At 44.8% G+C, this 26,922-nt stretch overlaps 1 protein-coding gene across 2 annotated transcripts in view; it reads right to left on the reverse strand.

Moving 5' to 3' along the window:
- Positions 1 to 1,725: 1,725 nt before the first annotated feature.
- Positions 1,726 to 26,922, reverse strand: part of NPLOC4 (NPL4 homolog, ubiquitin recognition factor) — an 87,549-nt gene continuing 62,352 nt past the window's right edge. The window contains exons 13-17 of one of the 2 annotated variants that reach the window (XM_077166206.1): positions 14,067 to 14,138; positions 10,961 to 11,056; positions 9,251 to 9,367; positions 7,605 to 7,707; positions 1,726 to 4,018 (exon numbers count right to left, since the gene is read on the reverse strand). In XM_077166206.1, coding sequence (XP_077022321.1) covers positions 3,861 to 4,018; positions 7,605 to 7,707; positions 9,251 to 9,367; positions 10,961 to 11,056; positions 14,067 to 14,138 — 546 coding nt within the window. In that variant the 3' untranslated portion in view covers positions 1,726 to 3,860. Of the gene's footprint in view, positions 4,019 to 7,604; positions 7,736 to 9,250; positions 9,368 to 10,960; positions 11,057 to 14,066; positions 14,139 to 26,922 lie in introns of both variants that reach the window. The other variant, XM_077166207.1, reaches the window with a different exon arrangement.

Below are 26,922 nucleotides of genomic sequence, written 5' to 3' on the forward strand. Positions count from 1 at the left end.
ACGTCACTATGTATTTCACCCACAGTGCACAAGCATTATTTTCTCCGTGGCCAGGCCACCCTTGGCTGGTCTTCATCCTCCAGATCACATGCTCATGCAGATCAATTCACACCCAGCCCTTCCACCTGCCTTCCAATTCAGAGGAAAACTGGACCTTCCTTGAGCAAAGGAATGTCCTTCCTTGACCCCTTAGGGGGGGTCCGGAATGTGCTTGGGAGGAGGTGGGCCGACCTGAGCAGACCTCACCACACCGAAGTTCATCTATGACTGTCAGGACAGTCCTGCAGGTGCTGTGTTGGCTTGGGTCACTTCCCAAGCCCAGCCCCATCCTTGATGGTGTGAGGATGTGTCATCATAAACAGAGCCTGTCCAAACACGAAGGAGTGGCCCTTCGGTTCTGAGTTCCAGGAGGTGAGGGAGTAATGAGGGCAGGGCTGAAGCTGGGCTCCCGGCCAGTTGGGTGTGATATAGGCTGATACTTGGCTGATGGGTGACAAGGAGTGAGTGTCTACCCTGGGCAGGAAGGAGGCTGGTGTGCTTGCTTTTAGCAGGAAGCTCAAATTACTAAAATTCAGTACGTATCTATGCCAAATTTGGAGGTGGTATAATCTCCCCAATGACAGAGAAATTACACAGAGGAGCTGAACAATTACTTGATCAGACTAGGAGAGTGAATGCAGCGGAAGCATATGGAGAAGTGCAGGCTGCTGCCAAGCACTGTGCACTGAGGCCCCGCACTCCTAGCCTCCACCTGCCCCCTACAGTCGACAGACACTGCCAAAAGGCATGTACATGGGGGGCAGGGGTGGGGGCACCAAGGACACAGGCCCCCATGCTCTCTCGCAAACAGTATATTCCATTTGCCTGACTTCTCAGCTGGGTCTAGCATCTATTCACATCACTGCATGGAACCCAAGACGATTAGTGATCCCTGGACTTTGACCTCTTACAGTCCGATGGTTATCTTCAAAAGGGCCCAGAACTGAGAGCCGGCTGCCCAGGGGGAGACTTTGTCCAGCCCAAGCACAGATATCACATGGAGCCCAGGAGCCAGGGCAAGGACTCCACCCTGCAGCGCTGTTGAACATGGGACTTGGTAGTTCTTAAGTGTTTGATTTTTAATAATTGCTAAACAGAGCAGCTAATCCCCCAGCTGAAGGGCAAAGTGATACAGAAAGGCAGGTAGAAAGATTGGTGCCTGAAGGTCAGAAGGAATAGGTGAGATGCTTCCTGGCTTTAAAAAGGGAATGCTATTGGGTGGGCCACAGTAGCTCAGCAGGTAAGAGTGCTTGCCTGCCATGCCCAAGAACCCGGGTTCAATTCCTGGTGCCTGCCCATGTAAAAAAAAGAGTAAAAAGGGAATGCTATTGAGGCAGGGAAACGCCACCATGCCTCCCTCCTCACTGCCCTGTGCAGCTTAGAGGACTGGGCACCTGCCTGCAGCCATGTTCACACTGTATGACGAGGCCCCCGAGGGAGGCCTCTAAACAGGAGGTGCTGTGGGGCCCAAGCAAGGTGGAGCCAGCTGGGAAACAGGGTCACTAAGTGCTGTGGCCCAAATACAGCTGCAAATGACAGTGACAACTCACCTTTTAATGGAGGAGTTATCCAATTGCTCTAAAATAAGCAGGTCGCAGGCAAGGGTTGTCTGCTGTAGAAAGGCCCAGTGGTGCTGCCAGTGGGGAATGAGGCTGAGTGGGACAGGAACAACCAGGAGCTCAAACAGTCCTTCAGGCGCTTTTATTAGGTACTGTTGCAAGGCTGGAGTCAAGGTAGCACTAAAGCAAACCCAACCAGCATACACCTGAGCCTGAAGTAGACAGGCAAAGCACAAGCACCAATGTCCCCAGGAAAGTCCTCGATGACAAGATGTGGTGGTGGTGCAGGAGGGAATAGATGGTGGGTGTAGGTGGGCAGGTGAGATGGTAGAAGTGAGGGATATATGTGGTGGGGGTGGGTGCGGGGTAGGGACCCACCCTCCCTCCCTGGTTCAGGGTGCCTGGCGGGCACAGGGTTGACACCAAAGACAGCTGTGGGGACAGCTCATCCTTGGGCAGGTACAATGCAAGGCAGGGCTGGGGTCCTACAGAAGAGGTGATACCTGAGCCCTCTGGCAGGGTACTCACCCCCCAAGCTTAGCTCTAACTCCCTTTGGACAATAAAGTAAACTACACTACTGAAGAGAGGAATTCAAACCCAGAAGCAGAGAAATCACAATGCTTTTTCTTTAGCTAAAACACAAAAGAAAATGAATTATGTGGAGGCCAGAACTTTAGAGTGAAGGAAAGGAAAGGTTTGTTTTTTTTTTTTAAAAAAAGAAACCAGCTAAAGACCATAGCAGGTAGGAGAGGCAGCAGCGGCAGCAGGAATGGACTCTCCAGCATCTGTGCCACTGGTGGGAGGTACAGCGTCTGCCTGTGGTGGAGAATGGCGTTTTGGTGTGAAGGGCCATGGAACACACAGAAATTAAGGAAAGAGCTGCCTGGGAAGAGCTGATCCATTCACATCCTCCGGCTGACCTGAGGCTGAAGCTGCCACTTGTAACTGCAGGATGCACACCTGCTGGCACCTGGGATCCTGACTGGCTGTTCCCACCTCTGCCAGCCCTCTTGGGCGGCTCTGGGCCACAGGCACAGATGAGCCATCTGTGTCTGCCACTTGGCAATCCACAGCAGGGCTCTGGCTTGTAGATATTCTCTTCCCACAGGGAGGCAAAAAGGGGGCTGCCCAGACATGGAGTGCCCCCACAACCCCACAGGGATGGAGACAGGAGGCCCACGTGCGACTTGGATGCAGCTCTGGTTAAGGCAAAGAGGCACAAGGTGCCCAGAAGTCCCCTTAGGGGCAGGCTTGCACCACAGTCCAGCTAGAGGCCACCGAGAATGCTGTGAAATATCAGCCCCACCCCACTCCACTGCACTCTGACCTCCCAGCCCCCAGCACAGTGCCAACTACTCCATGTTCCAAGGTGGGCCTGGGTGTCCCACCCCCCCGCCCACTGTGCTTGACTCCTTTCCCAGTTGCCCCCCCCCCCGCCCCCAGGCAGTGCTAGCCTCAGGGAGGAGTGCCTATTCAGCTTGAACCTCTGCCTCACTTCCGCTCCAAACACCGTGTCTAAAGCTGCTGTGGCTGCATGGCCTGGCGGAAAAGGCTCAGGCACTGAGGTTTAACCTTAGAGAATGACTGCCTGCAGGCACCCCACCCACATCCACCCACCCAAAAGGGAACTTCTTAAGGGAGACGGAAGGAGGAGGAAACTAGTTTCTGTCACTCCTCCTTTGTGCAGTTTTTATCTTAAAAAATAAATAGAAGTCCTCTGGGCAGGAATGACTTGAACTGTCATTATGACCGTAGACTTCAAACCCGCACCTGGAAGCACGTGGACCTGCAGAGCAGCCAGCCTGAGCCCCAGCCCTGCCAATGGCCCTGCTCCAGAGCCTCAGAGCACAAAGGAGACCAAGTTCCCAACCAAAAAACTGTGGGGGTGGGGATGGGTGCAGGGAATGGGCAAGAACAAAAAGCATCCAAAAGAAAGGAACAAGAAAAGAGCCAGATGGCAGCAGCAAACTGCTTTCCACCCTCCCACCCCCAATTCCAAGTGAGGATTCAGGGGTACCCAGTTCTTTCAGCCACAGGTGGGAAGTTATCAACTCAATGAGCCAGGCCTTCTTGGTGGGTGCTGCGCTTCCATTTACAGGTTGGAGGTCTCGTACTCTGCCTGGCAGGACCCTGCCCTCTGGGAAGAAGCTTCTGGGGTTCAGAGCCCCGGGCAGCCACTCCCTCCCTGGGCTGCCCATTGTGGGCACTGATACAGGGAGCACATGGCACACAGTCCCCAGTCCTGCACAGCAGGGGCAGCCTTAGGTCCGGGGCAGGCTGCACATCTCGCAGTGGCCTGTGCCAGGCTGGTTCATGAAGGTACAGTGCTGACAGGCCCACATGGAGGAAGCTGTGGCCTGGGCAGAACCCCCGACAGCGCCATACTCATGGAGGCTGGGAAGCTGCACACCAACTGTGCCTGTAGGGGAGGAAAAGTGACATGTTATTTCTGGACAGTGAAGATTCCCCACCCCATCTGAGAGCCAAATGCCGCCACTTGTTGTGGGAAAGCCGTTTTTGGTAGAGCTCAAAGCCATCAACTCTGACTTCAGTCTGGCAGAAAACCACCTTTGCCCACTCTCTGCCTCCAGCCAGGCCTCAGCAAAACACACATGCAAAGTGGCTCCCTGAGTCCCCAAACCTGGACTGAGTGCCGGGTCAACACAAAAGGACCAAGGTGTTCGGACAGGAGCTAGCAGGGCAAGGAGAGAGCTGAAGTACATACCCACTCCTTGAAGAGACAGGGGCAGGGGGTGAGCCCCAGAAGGGGACAGTTTTCCTGGAGAAGACAGCACCAGAGGAAGTAGACAGAAAACGGGAAAAGGAAGGGTGGCGAGTAACCCACCAGTGTCTGTGTAGCCCTGGCACCAGCTCTCATGGCTTTGTGCCATGCTTAAGAGCTGGAGGGTCGGGGGAGCTCCCAGCTCAGCAGAGCAGGGGGCTTGGGTTGGAATTCAGGGAGCAGGGCATGAGGTGCAGCCATGAATCAGAGGGATCTCTAATTAAAGGGATGCGGGAATTCCAACCATCTGAGTCGAGAGGGACATCCAGTCCAGGAAAGCTGGCCTAGGTAGCGAATGAGAGAGCAGGGAAAGAGCAGGCCTACTGCACTCAAATGTATTTTCCAAATCTAAAGTAATAGTGGGGACGTTTCTTAGTGCATTCTTCACGCCAGTGTACATAGTCTGATGAGGTCTGACAAATGCACACGACCATGTGTCCACCACCCACATCTGGAGAGGACACCCCAGCCATTCCTTCTGGCCACGCTCTCCTTTCCTGTAACCGCAGTCCTGGCTGCTCGAGCTCCAGGGTTTCTGCCTTTTTCAAACCCTGTGTGGCGGGAGCCATATAACGTGCCCCTTTGGGCCTGGCTTCTCTTGCTCAGCATGGTTTTGAGAGTCGTCCTGCTGTTGGCCACATCCAGCCTACTTCTTTCTACTGCTGTGGGTTCCTTCCCTACACGAACATCACAGTTTGTCATCCATTCCCCTGTGGATGGACACCTGGGTTGTTTCCAATTTTGAAACTGAGTTTTGTTTTTTTTTTTTTAACATGGGCAGGCACCAGGAATAGAACCCAGGTCTCCGGCATGGCAGGTGAAAACTCTGCCGTTGAGCCATCATCACACTGCCCTGTTTCCAATTTTGAGTTCTTAAGAACAAAGCTGCCATGAGCAGTCTTAAACAACTATTTTTGTGGACCTTTGTTTTGATTTCTCTTGGGAGAAACCTAGGAGTGCAATTGCCAGGACACAGGATAAGGGTTTAACTGCCAAGAAACTGCCCAACAGAGCTCTGGAGCAGCTGCCCCCCTTGTGCACCCCACAGGCACTGTGAGGAGGTCCTTTCTGTGACTGTCTGACCCACACAGAGGGCACTACTACCTGATGGATGATGATGCTGACCCTTCCTCTGTCCTCTTTCGTGAAACGTCTGTTCAAGTCTTTTGCCCTGCTTTTACTATTTCAATCAACAGGTTGTCCTAATTTATTCTTTTCTAGAATTGTCTTGGCAATTCTAGGTCCTCCACATATTCAGATAAATTTTAGGACCTGTTAATTTTTTACAAAAAAAAAAAATCTGTGGGGATTCTATCATTGGGATTGCACTCAGAAATTTGGGTAAAATCAACATATGAAAAATGTATTGAGTCTTCTAATCCAGAAACATGGTACATCCTTCCAGGTACTCAGTTATTTAGTTCTTGTTTCAGCAGTGTTAGCTTTTAGCCTGCAGCCATCTTAAACAGTCTTTGTGTCATTTATTCCTAGGTATTTCATGTTTTGTGATGCTTTGGTGAACGGCGCCCTATTGTTAATTTCCCATTACCAATCTTAATGCATAATAATTTGCATTTCATGAGTAGAACACTTAAGTTGATGAGTCCTGACCATCACATCACAAACTAGTTAGGAAACAGTGTGGTAAGGACAGGAGTTTCCAAGCAGACGCTGCAACTGGTGCAGCCACCCCTGCCCTCAAAGCTGTACTCAGCTTTGGTCTCTGGTCTGTCACACCAAGACTGGGGGGGTGGGGGGGCAGAGGCGGGGCAGCACCCATGGCCTCCAGCTCCCATAGAATGTCCAGCTTCCCATTAGCTTCTAGCAGGGGGAGCAAAGAAATGCGAAAATCCCACACTGATCCCTGCCAGGCCAGTGTGTGTCCAGAAGGGCCCAAGGTGGCCCTCCCCTCCTGTCAGGCCCAGATGAAGCTTCTTGGCACCCGCCTGGCCTCCCTGTGCTTACCAGTCCCTTTTTTTGGCATGGGCAGACTCTGGGAATCGAACCTGGGTTTCTGGCACAGCAGGTACCAGTCCCTTTTGGAACTCCTCCTGGGCTGAGAGGAGGGACTCCAAGATATTAAAACTGCTGTGAGAAATGAAGGACCCAAAACTAATTCTAGGGAAGAAGCACGAGGCAGGAGTGACACGCACAGGCCTGGGCAGGCCTGGATGCAGGACAGTCGGCGGCAGAAGCAGACCCTCATCTTGCACACATCCACACACATTCACACACATCCACACCACCTGCCTTGCCCACCGGGGCACAAGGCCGCCAGGGGTCCACTTTAGGGAACCTGGTGGCAGTAACTTGTCCTCTTGTCCTCTTTAAAACATTGGAGCAGGCATGAGTGAAAGGAGAGGTTTACCATACATATTGCTGATTTGGGTGTTAGAATTTAGCTATATAAAAAGATAACTTGACAAAACGCATAACAATGAACACTGACATTCTGAAAACGACTGAGCTCACTATTTTAGAAAGAATAGAATCTCTCCACTAAGCTTCCTTGTGACTTAGATTCCAGTGAGGTGTTTCTTGGTTAATTTTGGCTCCAGCACCTATCCAAGGGATGAAGACAATGGTATCAACATTTTCTCGTAAGTATTTTCAAGACTGGGTTAAAAGGGTATTCTGTTGTTTCTCAAGGCCACAGGGAAAAGGCTACATCAGTTGCCTGCCACTTCATCTTCTCAAGTTCTAGAGTATTTGTCAGGGTTGGAGAACTTGATCAAGCTTGATGATGTGGGCTGCTAGAGACACTGAGGCCTTCACATCCCATCCTGAAATGAATCCTGGGACAGCTGGTCACATAAGAAGGCTGGGTGCTGACTGACTTGTCAATCCAGAGAGCTCTAAGGACTGCTGGGAAAAGAAATGCCTGAGGGACCAAAAGGCTCCTGTACTCTCAGTACTTACTGAAACATGAAGTTTCTATTTATCTAAAACAATGACTTTATCTGGGGGTATACATTTATAAAACCCATAGAGCTGTATACTGAAGATGTGTAACCCTCACAGGATATAGGTATTACTTCAATAATAAAACCAGCGTTCCCTGGCAGGGAAGTTCAGTTTGTGTCTATTCTGTTTCCATGAAGTCTAACAGAATGTACCTGGCTCAGGATTCCAGGGCCTAACCAGAAGTGCCTGGGTGCTGTCGTCTTGGGGAGCAGGGAGCAAGGGGACAAGGCCCATTAAGACCAAGGACGGGGACACTTACTGCAGAGTTGCTCAATGGTGGCCCACTGCTCAGACTTCTTCCATGTCTGGGCGAGCCCCTCGTTTCTGGTCCTCACAGCCTCCAGGAGTAAGCTGATGCTGTCCTGCAAGAAACCCAAAAGGAAGGGAGATCTACTCTTGGTAATCAGTGTCTTCTTCCCCAACATCCAGACATATTCCACAGAGAATTTTTAAAATCCCATGGGCTGTCACTATGAAACACAAAACATCACACACCTAGTTCTAAAAACACAAGTGCTAAATTGAGCTACGATTCAAATCCTTCTCCGAGGGCCCCCAAGCTGGCTGCTAAGCCTCCCTGTCACTGTGTACAGAGAACAGAGGCTCACATTCCTGCCCCAGAGGCCCAGGCCAGTGGACAAGGCTGTGTGATCCATCCTCTCACATTTCCCCTCTACCTTTTTATCTCCTGGATCATGTCTTTTAAAATGCAATGGCTATACCAAGCCTCCAGGGTAAAAACACAGAGGATTAAAATAGTTTATAGAATGAGAAAGAATACCTTCAGGGCTCAAATATCTACAGAAAATGTTTTCTGGCAGGTGACTGAAAACAGAAGAAGGCCTGATAAAAAAAAGAAAGTCTGTGCCCTTTACACCTGTCCAATGAGGTGGGCCTCTGGGCCTAATAAAGAGGTAAAGACTGTGCAAGAGTCATGGGTTGACTGGTTATCAAATAGGATAAATGGGTGGTTTTGGGACAAGCTACAGATGCAAGATCAACCCAGCAGGATACAAAAGCAGCTGTAGGCCAACTGATGCAAGGGGTGGGGGGAGGGCAGAGCCTTTATTCTGTTTGGCCACTGCCACCAGTAAATGATGGCTGACCAATGGTTTTGGCAGCTCAGAAATAACAGTCTTTTCTCTCCAGCATTTCCTTGCTCTCCGAGAGAGGAAAGGGCCAAAGTAGGTGGTCACCCACATGACATGACATGTGAGGGTCTCCTTGGCCAGTCCTGCTGCTCGCATGCTCTCAAAGCACCCACCAGGGCGGGCCACGGTGGCTCAGCAGGCAAGGAAGCTCGCCTGCCATGCCAGAGGACCCGGGTTCAATTCCCGGTGCCTGCCCATGTTAAAAAAAAAAAAAAAAAGCACCCACCAACTGAGAACACTGGCTCCTTCTCCCCCTGCAGTGTGTCTTTAAAATGCCAGCTGTGCAGCTCTGCACTTCTGCTTGGAAGCTGGCCAGGCCTTCTGGGCCAAAGCAATAAAACTGAAGTTGATTTGGAAGGAGAGAGAGCATTAAAAAGCAGAGGCTCTGATTCTGAAACTGTCAGGGTAGGACTTTTTAAGTTGTGGGATTTCTAATGATCCATGCTAGATGACACAGAGCAAAATAATCTGCATTCTTTCTGATTATTAAAAAACAAAAAAACAGACAAAACCCATCCTCTGTCATAAAGGGCACAGAAACTTCAGAAGTCTTTTCTATAAAAATGTAAGCATAAAAAAAAAAATAAAGCTACACACCTGCCCGAATACTCCCTGGCCATTACAGGAGCTTCAATCTAGCCCCCAGCCCTACCCTCTGGTTCCCAGGGCTAAGCAAGACCAGGAAAGGCCCCTCTCTGCAGCCACCCTCAGGACCGCCAACGCCAGGCACTCAGAGGCACCCGAGGCTCTGTACCTGCAGGGGCATGACCTCATTAGTGACCAAGAAGAGCAGGAGGTGGAAATCCGAGATGGTGTCCAGGAACACAGATGAGGTATTCTGGGACAAATAAGTAGCCAAACTGTGGAAGTCCTAAAGTGACAGGGTAGGGAGGGAAGGAAACAGATGTGATTATCCCATTCTGGGCCCTAGGGCCAACTCAGAAGGGGAACCATCTGCCTACCCAGACACAATGGAATAGATGCCATGCCGACATCTTCCCTCTCTACAACCACTGATGAGGATTCAAGAAATGGAGGAATAAGCCTCTAGCCCTTTTTTCCTAGAAATACTGTCAGTCCATCTCTATGCAAAATATGTGTGAGAAAGCGCATGTGTAAAGCCAACCCAGATGCAGGCACATTCAAACAGGTGGAAAAAATACCCATCCAACGTCAGGTGCCCCAGCTTTTGGTGGGAACAGCGTGTGGGAAGTGCCTCAGACCCCCTCAGATGAGGGACACCTGTGGCACTTGCCTCTGTCTCTCTGTATTCTTGGTCTAGGGGAGCAGGACAGGGAGGGAGGAGGGATTATGTGTATGCATGCATGGTACAAGTGGTGGGCAACAGAAATTTCCCAACAGGACCAAGAACAGCAGATCCAAGAGTGCTGCCCAGACAGGACCTGTACTTCGATGCATTCCCAAAGACCCCTGGGCTGAAATGTAGCAAGAGAACAAAACATGAGGGGTCAGGGGCCCTTTGAAAACAAGCACCACTTGAGAAGAAAGTCTCCTTGTAGATATTCTTTAACTAAACTGTCTTCTGAAATGTCCAAAACCAATATATACTTTAAGAAAAAATATGTACACACAAGAGAGTGTGTGTGACACGGGCTGGGCAGTGACAGCAACTCTGATGAGGCCTGAGCAGCCAACAAAGGCAGGGCCTGGAGCGCGGGGTGTGCTTGAGCAGATCAGCACCGCAGGCCTGAGAGCCCCAGCGGTCAGGCCATGCTGAGGCCAGATGAAGCAGTGAGGAAAGACCAGCTCCACCTTCTTTGCTTCCACTATTAGACACATTTATCAACAAACAAATAATACGTTGTTGGTAGAGGCCACAAGATGACGAAATAAATTTTGGAAAAATTATGATGGTAACAGAGAATGGTACTTCTGGCAAATCTAGGGATCTATGGGGATCTGCCTTCATGGTTATCAGTCAGCCCAGCCAGACAGGGTAGTCACAGTGGGCCAGCATCTTAGAGAGGCCTAGATGGGGTTTGTCATAGGAATGACTTAGAAGAATTTAAAAGATTGATACTTTCTGGCACTAGTGAAACAATCACTAGTTATTTTAAATTATGCTTCTAAAATAACAGAGAAAATAGGAGTTACAAATGAGTATGACTGCTGAATTACTATATTAATATTCTTTTTAGCCTCCAGTGTTATGGAGTAGCTAGAAGGAAAATTCTGAGATGGTGGAATGGTAGCCTATGGCAAACTAGGATCTGTTCTGTAACTACTCGTTGAAGTGTGCTTCTAAAAATACTTCTGCCTTTGCTTTGTATATATATTTTACAATAAAAAACGTTAAAATAAAAAATGTGTTGTTTTTTTTTTTTAATTTTTAACATGGGCAGGCACTGGGAATCAAACCCAGGTCTCCAGCATGGCAAGAACTCTGCCTGCTGAGCCACCGTGGCCTGCCCAAAAACGACATTTTTAAAGACAAAGCACTTACCTGTGTCTCACCCAGTACATCACGATTTTCAATAGGAAATGGATTTTGTGAAATGGAAAAAGTATAAACTGGATCCTTGGGGAACGTTGTTGTGATCTAATAAACAAAACACAAGCCCAGGGTGAACCGTGCAGTGAGACGGGACAGCCTCAACCCGGCACTTTAAGGCCACCTCCCACAACCCCGACACAAGACCACGTGGTCTGCATCAAGGCAACAGCTAACTAGTGGTGTTGCCCCCAAGTGAAAATACTGAAACTCTGAAATCTGGTAAACAGATAAAGCATTCATGTGTAAAATTGCCTCACATTTGGGCGGCTCTGGCTCTGAGCACCAGCCTCCGTTATACCCTAACTCGAACCCATGGACAATCTGGGGGGCAGCTCCCATACCAAGTCTTTTTGTACAGCTGCCCTCTCTCCTGCTACGGGCAAACTGAAGAATGGTTTGCCCTCTCATCGTGCTAATGGAACCAGGGGAAAAAGAATGGAAGGAGTAGTCTTGTGCTGCCTTTGAACAAAAGGTGCAAATGCATGTTCCTGGTTTTGGAGGGTATGTGCAGATTGAGCCAATCACAGTTTAAGAAGTACAATGATCACCAGGCAGACTGCTAAGCCCACCTGAAGTGCCAGGGACTCCTCCCAAGGAATGTGTATTTTTCAAGGAAGGGATGAAAACTCATGGGGCCCTGGGGAACAAAGGGCTTGCTGCTTCTGCTCTCCCCTGAAGACCTACCTGAGCCAAGAGCTTATAATGAAAGGTGGGCCTAAGTCCTTTCATTTGGCTGGGACATGCTTTCATAACAATAAAGGGCGTGTGGCGTTTTAAATCTCACATGTAATCAATAGATGCTACAGGAAGAACGGTAAGTGTGCAAGAATCAACACACACAGTTTTTATTCCACCCCTCCCCAAAATGTACCCAAGTGTGAACTGCCAACCCCTTTGGTTGACACAGCTTTTCTTCTGTAATATCACACTCCAACAGCAGCAGATGACACCTCGTCCAGATTTAGGGTAACTATTCTGGTTCCTTCGGGACTATTTCTAAAGAATGAAAATGCTCTTCTGTTCCGTTTTCTGCATCAGCAAAGGCAATGAGCTGTTTCCAGGCTGCTGGCCCAGGATTCAGCTGTGGCTGCGGTAAAGGCTCTGGAAGGAAGAGCTTAGGCCGGCTGATCTCACAAGGCCATGGAGCAGCACTGGGGGAGGGGTGTGTGTGTACTGGGGAGTCACTGTGCTGCTTTATAGCTACATGGCCCCATTCGCTTTCCTCATCTGTAAATTAGAGGCTATCAGTCCCTGCACCTCCCAGAGCTGCCAGGAGAATAAACAGTGTTTGGGTAAGTAAAATGCACAGAAAGGTCTGGCATAGAATAAGTGCTCAGCAGAATAAGCTGCCATTAGATTTCTACAGCTGCTGAGGTACCATCCATATTGGAGACACAAAGATGGACAAGGAGCCACCTGCAGTGCCCCATGCCTCTCTGAGAGGGAGACACAGTAGTGGGATGGCAACCACGGACTGCACTAGTGAGTGAATGTGGAATGAAAAGAAGGAATGTTAGACTTGAGGCTGCCTTGGAAGCGCCGCAGACCACAGTCTGCAGGCTGCATGTAAAGCACACAGACATGCAGTGGGGCAGGCGAGACTGGGAGCACATCGTCCTGTGCAGAACAGCTCCTGTGAGCACTTCTCCCTGTCTAGCCTGCCTTGCGGTCACCTAGCAGGGCCAGGGGCTGATGGCTCACACTGCTCAACTCCTGAACCACAGTGCTGTCTCGAAGTTTACAGACATCAGGTGGCCCCTGTTCAGGCCAGAACCTGTGGATCTCTGCCAGGCATAGCTCTCAAGTGGGAATGCTCCAGGCTGCACAGCCACAGAAACAAAGAGCAGAGGTATCACTGTTCACCCCCCAAACCAAATACACTGAACCTCAACACTGAAAACAATCCAATAGGGCAAGAACTTAACTGCCGTTATAAAAGGAGAAGAGGGTGGGGGAAGCTGCTGGGAAGGGGAGAAGACCTTAGAAAGCTGGTTTTAAATCTTGCCGACTCCTCCTAAGTGTATGTTCCATCAATCTGTTTTCATCTTAATTACACCCTAGGTAGCCTGAAAAACAGATGCCTTTACAGCCTAGGTAATAAATACATTCTCTTGAGCTGTCAATTGGAATGGAACATCGATGGGTTTAGCTCACAGGGACCAGCTCTTCCAAATGCAGGGATATTTTACTGCCTGACTCACATGCCCATCCTGAGTCCAAATGCAGCCCAAGGAACTACCTGGCCCTGTGGTGGTGTAGGCAAAGAAACCTCCTGCCAGGGTCAGGCACCCTGCCTCCTCTGGCTGCACTCTCTGAGTGATGATCCTTCAACTGCAAAATGTCTGGCTGTGGCTGCCCCAGCTTCCGCTCCTGGATTGTGCCCTACCCTTTGTTTGAAGGCCAGGATGGGTTCCCATGTGGTCACATCTCTAAAACCTAAAATATCTCCAGAAAAGAGTGAGACTTTGGGATCAGGTCAATATAGAGCTGGGCACCTTGCTAGCTCTGGCAGCTTCCCCTCACACAACAACTTGTGTCATGGGTATGGTGGGTATCGGACAGAGCAGCACAGTAGGAGCTGGGTCCTGGCCATTAAGTGTTGATAAGGGCAGCACTCTGCACACACAGAGGCCACCAGCAGCCAAGGACGAGAGCTCAAAGTATCCAGGAGAAACTGTTCAGGACATCCACAGGGGTGGTAACTAGGAAGCTAGGCTCTGCCGCTTCTCATAGGTGTGCCTGTGTGGAGGTGGCTCTCGGCTTGCTTGCACAATAGTATGGGGAAAGTTAACCCCTAAGTTGTTCTCAAAGAAATAAAACCCTGAAAGTACAAAAAAAGAGCCCTTAAAATTATGAGCTTTTCAAGAAGGCTGGGTGCATGCTGGTCGACAGACACCATGTTGGGCCCAGGCTATGCCAGGCTCTGTGCCACGTAGGAACCACTACAGAGACCGCCCTTCTTGCCTTGAGCAGCTGCCCCGCAGTCCTAGCACCTGGCCTCTAACTCTCCCAAGGAACCAGCCCCCTTTGCCCAAGCGCAGCAGGGAGCACTCACATCGATGATCAGGTATTCCACGGGCAGGGGCCGGGCCAGCTGGGTGATCTCATTGCCAAACTTGTCTATGTCCTGAAATAGGAAATCATCAAAGGTGAAGCAGCTCGCAGTCAAAGTGCACTGACCAGTAACCTTTTAAATTATTCCAATTTTCACTTAAGTGTATGAAAAGCAGAAAGGAATTATGTGCATAATTTTGCAATGAATCCACTGTTCATCATTTCCTGGAGATCTTTATTGTGGCCTTAACATGTGAGCAACTGTGCTCCTGGCCCATGGGGGAGCGTCCCCTGCACCCACCCATGGCGAGCTCCGAAAGAGAAGCAGAAGAGCTGTTTGCAGGCACACTTCTTCCTTTAGCTCAGACCTGGCCCCTTTTGGTCCTTTACAAGCACTTTAAACCTTACAGGTCTGAATGTTAGTTCTAGAAAATCTTATTCATGCTTCTGAAAACATCACTTTACGGAAAGTTAATACTTAGCTGTTAATAAAATAAATGCACGCACAAATGAGTACACACACACAAACACACAGACACAGAAAACCCACAGCCGAGCTGTCAAACTCTAAACTGGTTTTGCTTTGTCAGATGCATGGAACATAAAGTTTAATTATGGGGGAAAACGGCCAGCATATGCTCATTAATCATAAAATGACAATTAGATCTGATTTATGTCAAACAAGCTGAGTTCAAACAGAGCTCCAGAAATAAATTCATAAGAATGGATGCTTTTCATTAAAGATTCTGCAAGAGGGGGCCATATTTTCTATCTAAATCATCACTTAACATTATATCAATCATTCACTGAGTCATATATATATTATACATCCATAATTTCCAATTATTGAGCCTTACATAAAAGTTTACATTTGTTAAAGCTCTTAGTCCTGAAAGACCTCCAAGCGGAGCTCCGTAAGGCATGTGGGCTGGCATGACACCACCCCAACCATCAGCACCAATCCAAGATGGTACAGGGGACCTTGTTCTCCCTTGTGGTGGTCACTGCAAGCTGCTCCCAGGTCAAACCAAATCCATTATTCCAGTGGAAAGTCCGAAGGACCCAATTTCACCTTGTTCCTTTTGTAAAACCTCAGAAAGCTTCTGGTTTGAAACACATCTCAGTTCCTCCCTTTCCTTTGTGGTAGTTTGAAGCTGTCTATACTCCAGAAAAACATGTTCTGAAATCCAGCCCATTCCTGTGGGTGTGGACCTACTGTGAGAAGGGCCTTTTTTGGAGGCTTCTTCAGTTAGGGTTTGACCCACGTCAATCACCATGGGTCTTTATCCTATTACTAGAATCCTTCATACATGGAATGAATGCAGAGAAAACAAGCTACGGAAGCAAGCTAAAAGCAACAAAATCCAGAAGAGAAGGGAGAGTCCAGCAAATGCCGTCATATGCCTTGCCAAGTGACAGAGGAGCCCAGGATGCCGGTAGCTGGTCTTCAAGAAGAAAGAATTGCCTAGATGATGCTTTGATTTGGATATTCTCATGGCCCCAAACTATAAGTTAATAAATTCCTATTGTTTCAAGGTAACCCATTTCATGGCATCTGCTTTAAGCAGCCTAGGAATAAAACACCTTCCTTAGCTTGTCTCGATCCACAACCCAGAGAGCTGCCAAAAAGAACTTTTCCCTTTGTTCTCCCAGAAAGTAGTCCAAATACATCTAAACCAGCTGGCTAAACAGGGAACACTGGCTGTGGACTCTATCCCCACTCCAACTAGAATGCCTTATCCCCATAAATGATGTATTCCTGTACCCTTTGCCTTCTTCTGAAGCTGAAAGTACCTTCCAATCAATGTGAGTATGAAGGGTTTTTCCTCCCACATGGCCAGTGGCCACCAACATGGGTTGTCTCTGGGGCACTCAGGAGACAGAGGCCTCAGTGTCTCAACATTCTGTCCCTCTTTGGCTTTGACAGGTCAGCCCTAGGAATGGGGCCCACTGGGAAGGATGCTGGGGCCCCAAAAGAGGCAGTTTATAGATCGATGAGATACAGCAGGAGACGGGAATCAAATCCAATCAAACTAAATCACCATTTCCAAAAATACACTCTTGCCCTTACAAGAAATAACCTGCAACAACTCACACATAATTAGCCCATCTGGAATTCATCTTCAAATCTAATTAAGCTCTAATATGCAGAAACATTTTTCCAGCACCTGTTCACTTTAATCTTTCCCTCTGGGGATTTTTCTAGTTAAATACCCCTCTCTCTTGTTTTGTGTCGTGCTCTTCTCTTTCAAATTTAACTACCCAACTGGACCTTTTCTCCTCCCCAAGAAAATAAAGGTGTTGCACACCCCTCTTCTTCCCTGGGGGACAAAACAGGTAACTTTCATCTCTCCCCATGCCTTCACTTGAATGTTTTTGCCAGTCAATCCCTAGCTCTACACTATTTTAAAAGGCAATTACATTTTATGGGCTTTAGCAAATGTCAGAAGGAATATACTAGGAGGAAGACGTCTTAATTCTAAGTTTGGCAGCTGTCAAAGTGTCAGCAGTTTTATCTCCACCCAGAGCAAGACACCGGGAGAGTCAGAAATCTGAAGTTCCTGGTGCCTTGCTCTGGGTGGAGTAGCAGTGCACTGTCCTGACCCCAAAGAGAGGCCCTGGGTCAATGTCTTTGATAGGGTGGACTGCAGCAAATCTCACTGGTTGGACTGCACCATCTAGCTTTTGAGAGGGCGCATAAAATCCTTAATGCATTAGTTTCCTCTCTCTCTCTTTTTAATGTCTCATTAGTTAGCTCTTTAAAGAACTGGCAAGAAGGGTGACAAGTGACACCAGCAGCTTAGTCTACAACTTCAGAAAAAACAAAAAAATATCAGAGCAAAGTTTTTTAAAGAATTACCATTCACGAAACAGTCAGCAAACAAAGGCCCAGAGGGAGGACTCACAGCCCACTTCCCAAAATCCAACAGCTTAGTCGAGGCTGAGGGAAGACCAGAAGCCAAGTCCTTCCATGCTCAGGACTCAGGCTCTCAGCTGTCACATGATTTGGCTACTCAACACACGGCGTTGAGGACACAGCAGGGTTGAGGACACACTCAAGTCCAGCTCCCGCCCCGGGGAGCTTATAAGACGGGGGGAACTATGAAGCCTCACACTCAGACCCCAATGGCAACCTCACACTGAGCAAGAGTTCCAGCTTGGACTCACAGCAAAAAACAAAAACTAAATTCAGACAGAGAACTTCCTGGTTAAAAGCTGGCATTGAGAGAAGATGGCGGCTTAGTAAGACGGGCGGGTCTTAGTTCCTCCTCCAGAACAGCAACTAAAGAAACAGAAACAATACCAAACAGCTCCCGGAGCCACGACAGAGACCAAAAAGACAGCGTACCCCATTCTGGAACGGCTGAACGGGCATGGAGAATCCGCTGCGGTGAGATACCCGAGGGGCGCGCGTTTTCCCAGCCGGGGCGGCTGGCGACTGGGGTCCCCTCCACGCACGTGGCTCCCCGGTCTGACTGGGAACGTTGGATAGCGGGGCCCTCCCGCCACGCTTGGCATCTCGGGCCAGCTGGGCAATTTGGACCGGCACTCCCCCAAGCCGCGGCGGCCGGCGACCCCCCCTCCACGCGCAGTTTCCCAGGCCGACTGCGAGATTCGGATTGGCAAGTTAAAGGAGCCACAGCATCTTTTACTGGTGGGACCCGCAGATAGACGAGCGCCACGAGCGCCACCTACTGGGCAGGAAAAGAAAAACAGAGCCCAGAGATTTCACAGAAAAACCTTTCAACCAGCCGGGTCCCACACCCAGGGGAATCTGATCAAATGCCCAGACACCAGCAGAAAATAATGGATGACGCTCGGAAAATTGAAGATATGGCCCAGTCAAAGGAACAAACCAATAGTTCAAATGAGATACAGGAGCTGAGACAACTAATGCTGAATATACGAACAGAAATGGAAAAACTCTTCAAAAACCAAATCAATAAATTGAGGGAGGACATGAAGAAGACATGGGCTGAACAAAAAGAAGAAATAGAAAATCTGAAAAAACAAATCACAGAACCTATGGGAGTGAAGGACAAAGAAGAAAAAATGGAAAAAACAATGGATACCTACAATGGTAGATCTAAAGAGACAGAAGCTACAATTAGTGAACTGGAGGATGGAACATCTGAATTCCAAAAAGAAACAGAAACTATAGGGAAAAGAATGGAAAAACTTGAGCAGGGGATCAGGGAACTGAATGACAATATGAAGCGCACAAATATACATGTTGTGGGTGTCCCAGAAGGAGAAGAGAAGGGAAAAGGAGGAGAAAAACTAATGGAAGAAATTATCACTGAAAATTTCCCAACTCTTATAAAAGACCTAAATTTACAGATCCAAGAAGTGCAGTGCACCCCAAAGAGAATAGACCCAAATAGGCGTTCTCCAAGACACTTACTAGTTAGAATGTCAGAGGTCAAAGAGAAAGAGAGGATCTTGAAAGCAGCAAGAGAAAAACAATCTGTCACATACAAAGGAAACCCAATAAGACTATGTGTAGATTTCTCAGCAGAAACCATGGAAGCTAGAAGACAGTGGGATGATATATTTAAATTACTAAAAGAGAAAAACTGCCAACCAAGACTCCTATATCCAGCAAAATTGTCCTTCAAAAATGAAGGAGAAATTAAAACATTTATAGACAAAAAGTCACTGAGAGAATTTGTGACCAAGAGACCAGCTCTGCAAGAAATACTAAAGGGAGCACTAGAGTCAGATACGAAAAGACAGAAGAGAGAGGTATGGAGTAAAATGTAGAAAGAAGGAAAATCAGATATGATATATATAATACAAAAGCCAAAATGGTAGAGAAAAATATTATCCAAACAGTAATAACACTAAAAGTTAATGGACTGAATTTCCCAATCAAAAGACATAGACTGGCAGAATGGATTACGACCCAGCAATACCACTGCTAGGTATCTACTCAAAGGACTTAAGGGCAAAGACACAGACGGACATTTGCACACCAGTGTTTATAGCAGCATTATCTACAATCGCAAAGAGATGGAAACAGCCAAAATGTCCATCAACAGACGAGTGGCTAAACAAACTGTGGCGTATACCTACAATGGAATATTATGCAGCTTTAAGACAGACTAAACTTATGAAGCATGTAATAACATGGATGGACCTAGAGAACATTATGCTGAGTGAGTCTAGCCAAAAACTAAAGGACAAATACTGTATGGTCCCACTGATGTGAACCAACATTCGAGAATCAGCTTGGAATATATCATTGGTAACAGAGACCAGCAGGAGTTAGAAACAGGGTAAGATAATGGGTAATTGGAGCTGAAGGCATACAGACTGTGCAACAGGACTAGATACAAAAACTCAAAAATGGACAGCACAATAATACCTAAGTGTAATGTAACTATGTTGGAACACTGAATGAAGCTGCACCTGAAATATAGTTTGTTTTTGTTTGTTTGTTTGTTTGTATCTTTTGTTTTTGTTTTTTTCTTTTTCCTTTTTTTATATATATATTTTTTATTAGTATTATTATTTTAATTCTCTTCTCTTTATTAACATTCTATATCTTTTTCTGCTGTTTTGCTAGTTCTTTTCCTAAATCGATGCAAATGTACTAAGAAATGATGATCATACATCTATGTGATGATACTAAGAATTACTGAGTGCATGTGTAGAATGGAATGATTTCTAAATGTTGTGTTAATTTCTTTTTTTTTGATTAATAAAAAAATAAAAAAAAAGCTGGCATTGACTTTCTATTGTCTTTTTTTTTTTTAAAGCACTTTTACTAAGCTATTCATACACAATACAGTCCATCTAAAATGTACAATCCATGGCTCACAGTATATTCAGAGCTGTATATTCATCATCACAACTGCTTTTAGAACATTTTCATCACTCCAAAAAGAAAAACCTCATACCCCTTACCCATTATTATTGACACTTAGCATTGCTGTGGTATCTGTGGATTTTTTTTTGTTTGTTTTTGCACGGGCAGGCACAGGAATAAAACCAGGGTCTCTAGCATGGCAGGTGAGAACTCTGCCCGCTGAGCCACCGTGGCCCACCCAATACCTTTGTTTTATACAAAGAAAGAATATTAAGATACTACTGTTAACTATAGTCCATAGTTTACATTAGATGAATTTTTCTGTATAAACCACCCTATTGTTAATACCTTGTAATAGTTCCTACTATTGTTATAGTTCACGAAAGAACTTTTTTATATTTGTACTATTAACCACAGTCATTGTCCATCAGAGTTCACTGTTATATAGTCCCATGTTTCATCCTCTAGCTTTCCTTCCAGTGACATACACACCCCTAAACTTCCTCTTTCAACCACATTCACACGCATAATTCAGTGTTGTTAATTACACCAACGATAATGTGCTACCTTCACCTCTATCCATCTCCACGCATTTACAATCAAATGAATTAAAAATTCTGCACAAATTAAGCACCAGCTGACCATTTTCTTCCCTCATTCTAACTCCTGGTAACCTAAATTCTAGAATTTAACTCTAAGAATTAGTAGAAATACTAATTACTTCATCTCAGTAAGATTATACAATATTTGTCCTTATGTATCTGGTTCATTTCACTCAACATGATGTCTTCAAGGTTCAGCCATGTTGTAACATGCATCAGGATTTCATTCTTTCTTCCACCTAATAATATTCCATTGTATGTATATGCTACCTTTTGTTCATCCATTCATCAGCTGATGGATACTTGAGTTGCCTCCATCTTTTGGCAACTGTGAATAATGCCGCCATAAACATTGGTGTGCAAATATCTGTTCACTTCCTAGCTTTCACTTCTTCTTGTTATATACTTCAGTAATGGGATTGCAGGGTTATCTGTCAATTCTGTACTAAGCTTCCTGAGTAATGGCCAAATTGCTTCCACAAGAAGCTGCACCATTTTACATTCTCACCATCTATGAATGAGCGTCCCTATTTCTCTACATCTTCTCCAATACTTGTAGTTTTCTGTTTTTTTGTAGTGGCCATTCTAGTAGGTGTGAAATGATACATTATTGTGGTTTTGATTTGCATTTCCCAAATAGCTAGTGATGTCAAGCATCTTTTCATGTGCTTTTTAGACATTAATATTTCCTCTTCGGAAAAACGTCTGTTTGAATCCTTTGCCAATTTTTTAATTGGGGTGTCTGACTTTTTATTGTTGAGTTGCAGGATTTCTTTATATATTCTGGATATTAAACCCATATCAGATATGTGGCTTCCAAATATTTTCTCACATTTAATAGGCTGCCTTTTCACCTTCTTGACAAGCCTTTTGAAGCACAGAAGTTTTCAATTTCGAGGAGGTCTTATTTATCTAGTTTTTTATTTAGTTGCATGTGCTTTGGGTGTAAAGTCTAAAAAACTACGGCCTAACAGAAGATCTCAAAGATATATTTTCTTCTAGGAGTTTTATGGTCCTGGTTCTTATATTTAGAATTTTGATCCATGATGAGTTAATGCTCGTGTAAGGTATGAGACAGGGCTCCTCCTTCATTGTTTTGGATATGGATATCCAGTTCTTCCAGCACCATTTGTTAAAGAGACTATTCTGTCCCAGTTGAGTGGATTTGGCAGCCTTGTCAAAAATCAACTGGCCAAAGATGTAAGGGTCTATTTCTGAACTCTCAATTCAATTCCATTGGTGAATAAATCTATCATTATGCCAATACTATACTATTTTGACCGCTGTAGCTTTGTAATATGCTTTTAGTCAGGAAGTATGAGTCTTCCAACATACTTTTTTTTTTTCAAGGGGTTCTTGCTATTTGGGGTTCTATATCCTTCTGAATAAATTTGATGTCCGGCTTTTCCATTTCTGCAGAAGTAGGCTGTTGGAATTTTGGTTGGGAATGGATTGAATCTGTAAACAAATTTGGGTAGAACTGACATCTTAATATTTAGTCTTCCAATCCATGAACACAGAATGTCCTTCCATTCATTTAGGGATTCTTTGATTTCTTTTAGCAATGTCTTGTAGTTTTCTGTGTATAGGTCCTTTACATCCTTCACTCAATTTATTCCTAGATATTTGATTCTTTTAGTTACTATTGTAAATGGTATTATTTTCACTTCAGGGATATTAATGTGGTGGCAGAGTAGAGGAGGGGCCAAGGAGAAAGAAGTAGGAAACCTGGGACTGGGGAGATGAGTCATAAACTCACATGACTACTTTCTAAGTCCAGTTAAGAAAATATGAGAACCTGAGCTACTGTCGTGTTAGAGGAGCTGCCTGCCAGAGAGCCTGCAGTAAGTGTGTACTCCAGAGGGGTTGGATTTCAAGCCCAGGTGATGAGGACAACAGTGGTGACATTAACAGAAACAAGAAAGTCAGCGGGAAGAGCGGGTTGGGGGTGGGGGCTGGGAATAATGAATTTCCGTTTAGATGGACCGAGTGTGAAAGGTCACGGATGTCTATCATGCAGTCAGGAATGCAGTCCAGTCAATAAATATCATAGACAAACAAACAAAAAAATCATGAACATAAAAAAAAGACAAACAATAAATGGAGAAACACAGTTCTGACCTATCTCGCATACAAAAGTTCATACCCTAAATAGAATCAGCTCTTACCCACCAATACGAAAAAGCTAAACACCCTAAAGGTGTTCTCACAGTCAATTTACAAGATTTACACATAAACACAAATGGCAAATAAACATGAAGCAAAAATGTTTAACCACACTAAAATTCAAGTAAATTTAAGTTAAAACAAAATGTTAATATGTATAAATACCAAATAAGCTCTCTTCTTCCCCCAAAACTATTACAACTCAGTTAGTAAGCGCTGCAGAAAAACAAGTACTTTCATACATTACCAGTGGGAATGTAAATGGGTAGAGAGTTTTTGAATGGTAGTTTACTAAAATACATTCAAGATGTTTAAAAAGCATAAATCCTTTTAAGCCAGTAATTTTGTTTTTTAAAACTGTATCCTAAGGCTGAGTACATGGTACGTAAATATATATCAATAAAACTGCATTAAAAATATTATCTTAAAAAAATTATCCTAAGGAAAGATTCATAGATCATCAAAATTTAGCTGTAAGAATTTGATAGCTCTACATAATAGAAAAAAAAGTCTATCTAGATAGACAACAAAATGAAACATTAAATAAAGTATAGTACAGCCACACAAAAGAATGCTGCACAACCATTAAAAATCAAAGCAGTATAGTGGTCCCTCAAAAAATTAAATACAGAATTACTATGTGACCCAGCAATTCCATTCATAGAAATACCCAACACCCAAAGAAACTGAAAGCAGAGACTCAAACAGATATTGGACACCCAAGTTCACAGCAGCACTATTCACCACAGTCAAGAGATAGAAACAACCCTCATGTCCATCCATGAATGGATCAACAAAACGGGGTTCATCCATACAGTGGAATATTATTCAGCCATAAGAAAGAATGAAGACCACAGCAATACCAGGGGTAAATAATGGGGTAGGGGAGGAGGGGGGACAGAGTTAAGGGGAGGTATGGACTTTCATTTGGTGGGGGAGTATTATCGGTTATTTTTCTCTTTGGAGCAATGAAAACTATGTAAAATTGAGAGTGCTGCTGATTGTACAATTAAGTAATGATAATGTGAGACATGGATTGTTGACTTTGGACATTATCTGTGATGCCCAATGGACAGAGGTGGCTGAAGGATCCATGACTGAGAAGTAAAAAGGTGAACTATGGTGTACACATATGATGGAATAGTGTATAGCTTCAGAAAGGAACGAAGTTGTAAGATATGCAAAAAGGTGAACTTTGGCTACCTGTGCGACACCTAAGACTCGGAGCTCGAGTTCTGCAGCTCTGAAAGTCAGCACTGCTACATACAACAAACGTTAAAGAAACTGAATGAGAGATCAGCTTCAATTAGAAAGAATGAAGCCAATCGGGTCAGGACTAAGGTAAATCAGAAGGGTAAAGATGACATCGTCTGTATTTTAGAACTTTACCTACTGCATGAGACCAAAGGAAGAGAGGTTTATTTTGTTCAAAAACCTAAACTTTCTGTAGCATATAATCTAACTTAACCTGTCTGGATAGCTTATTTAAACAACCCAAACACACAGAGTCCAGGAATGGGAATGCGAGATTATAATTCTATCGAGCTTAATGTATTACCTGGATACATTCCAGAGTATGTCGGGCAGCTAATTAAAAAGTATTGGTAAAGTCCCTTGAGGGACAGGAGAAAAATAATGGAACTATTAAGTTTTATCATGAGGGAAACCCCTGATAATGTCTTAAATATTAGGGACTCCTAAGTCAATAGGACAAGCCCTTGATCTTGAGGCTTGCTTCTGTGAAGCTCATCCTATATTTTCGACACCCCATTCCAACATGATAAAGTTAGAATGGGCAGAGTCCAATTACCCTTAAAGATTAGGAGAAGGATCCAAGCAGAAAGAGGCATTATAACAGAGAAAACAGGATTGAACAAAACTATGGAACTGTAACCCATACCAAACTCAAATCTGTTCTATAACTGCATGTTATAGTTAACTTTGAAATTTATTGTTTTTCTTGTATATATGTTATGTTTCACAACTTAAAAAAAAGTTTTTTTAAGAAAAGAACGAAGTTCTGAGATCTGCTGCAAGGTGGAAGAACGTTGAAAACACGCAGGGTAAAATAAGCAAGGCACAGAAGGACAAATACTATATGATAAACTTTCCTGAATAATGCTGGCAGCACACAAATCTCCTGATTTAAAACATTTCTTTAAAAAAAAATTGCATGAAATAAAATCAGAAATGAGAAGGGGTGCGTTACCACAGACCCTGAAGAAAAGAAATCATAGGAGGATACTATGAACAACTATATGCCAACAAACTACACAACTTAGATGAAATGGACAAATTCCTGGAGACACATAAACAAGCTACACTGACTCAGGAAGAAACAGAAGATCTCAACAAACCAATCACAAGTATAGAGATCCAATCAGTCATCAAAAATTTTTCTACAAAGAAAAGTTCAGGGCCAGACGACTTCACAGGGAAATTTTATCAACATTCCATAAAGAACTAACACCAATCCTGCTCAAACTTTTCCAAAAAACTGAGGAAAAAAGAACTCTACCTAACTCATTTTATGAAGCTAACATCATTTTAATATCAAAACCGGGTAAAGATGCTATAAGAAAGGAAAACTACAGGCCATTCTCCTTAATTAACATAGATGCAAAAATTCTCAATAAAATATTAGCAAATCGAATCCAACAACACATTAAAAGAATTATACACCATGACCAAGTGGGGTTTATACCAGGAATGCAACACAAGAAATCAATTAATGTAATACAGCACATTAACAAATCGAAAAGGAAAAATCACATGATCACCTCAACTGATGCTGAAAAAGCATTCAACAAAATTCATCATCCTTTTCTGATAAAAACACTCCAAAAGATAGGAATCAAAGGTAACTACCTCAATATGATAAAGGGAATATATGAAAAACTGATAGCCAGCATCATACTCAATGGACAGAGACTGAAAGCTTTCTCCCTAAGATCAGGAACAAGACAAGGATGCCCACTGTCACCACTATTATTCAGCATTGTGCTAGAAGTTCTAGCTAGAGCAATCAGGCAAGACAAAGAAGTAAAAGGCATCCAAACTGGAAAAGAAGAAGTAAAACTCTCATTATTTGCAGATGAGATGATACTATACACGGAAGATCCTGAGAAATCTTCAGCAAAGTTATTTGAGCTAAATAAACAAATTCAGCAAGGTGGCGGGATATAAAATTAATGTGCAAAAATCAGTGACATTTCTATACACAAGCAATGACCTAGCTGAGGAGTCAGTTAAGAAAAAATTCCATTCAAAATAGCAACTAAAAGAATCAAATACTTAGGAATGAACTTAACTAGGGACGTAAGGAATTGTACACAGAAAACTACATAGCATTGCTAAAATAAATCAGAGGAGATCTAAATAGGTGGAAAGACATTCCCTGCTCATGGATAGGAAGGCTAAGTATAGTTAAGATGTCAATTCTCCCCAAATTGATCTACAGAATCAACACAGGACCAATCAAAATTCCAGCAACCTACTTTGAAGATTTGGAAAAGCTAGTTACCAAATTCATATGGAAGGGAAAGGGACCCCGAATAGCTAAAAGCATCCTTAAAAAGAAGAACGAAGTGGGAGGACTAACATTCCGTGACTTTAAAACCTACTATAAAGCCACAGTGGTCAAAACAGCATGGTACTGGCACAAAGACAGAAGCACTGACCAATGGAATCAAATCAAGAGTGTAGTAACAGACTACCAAATCTATGGTCAACTGATTTTTGATAAGGCCCCCAAGTCCTCTGAACTGGGAAAAAAAATATTCTTTTCAATAAATGGGCATGGAGAACTGGATATCAATAGCCAAGAGAATGAAAGAGGACCCTATCTAACACCCTAAACAAAAATTAACTCAAAGCGGATAAAAGACCTAAATATTAGAACTAGCCCCATAAAGCTTCTAGAAGAAAATGTAGGGAAACATCTTCAAGACCTAGTAATAGAGGTAGCTTCCTAAACTTTACACTGAAAGCACAAGCAACAAAAGAAAAAACAGATAAATGGGAACTCTTCACCATAAATGCTTGTGCACTTCAAATGACTTTGTCAAAAAGGTAGAGGCAGACAACTCAATGGGAGAAAACATTTGGAAATCACATATCGGACAAAGGCTTGATCTCCCATATACACAAAGAAATCATACAACTCAACAACAAAAAAACAAACTGCCCAATTATAAAATGGGCTAAAGATATGATTAGGCATTTTTCTGAAGAACAAATATAGACAGCTCAAAAGCACATGAACAGATGCTCATCTT

This window comes from Tamandua tetradactyla, chromosome 6 (genome assembly GCF_023851605.1).
Source record: "Tamandua tetradactyla isolate mTamTet1 chromosome 6, mTamTet1.pri, whole genome shotgun sequence".
Lineage (NCBI taxonomy): Eukaryota > Metazoa > Chordata > Mammalia > Pilosa > Myrmecophagidae > Tamandua > Tamandua tetradactyla.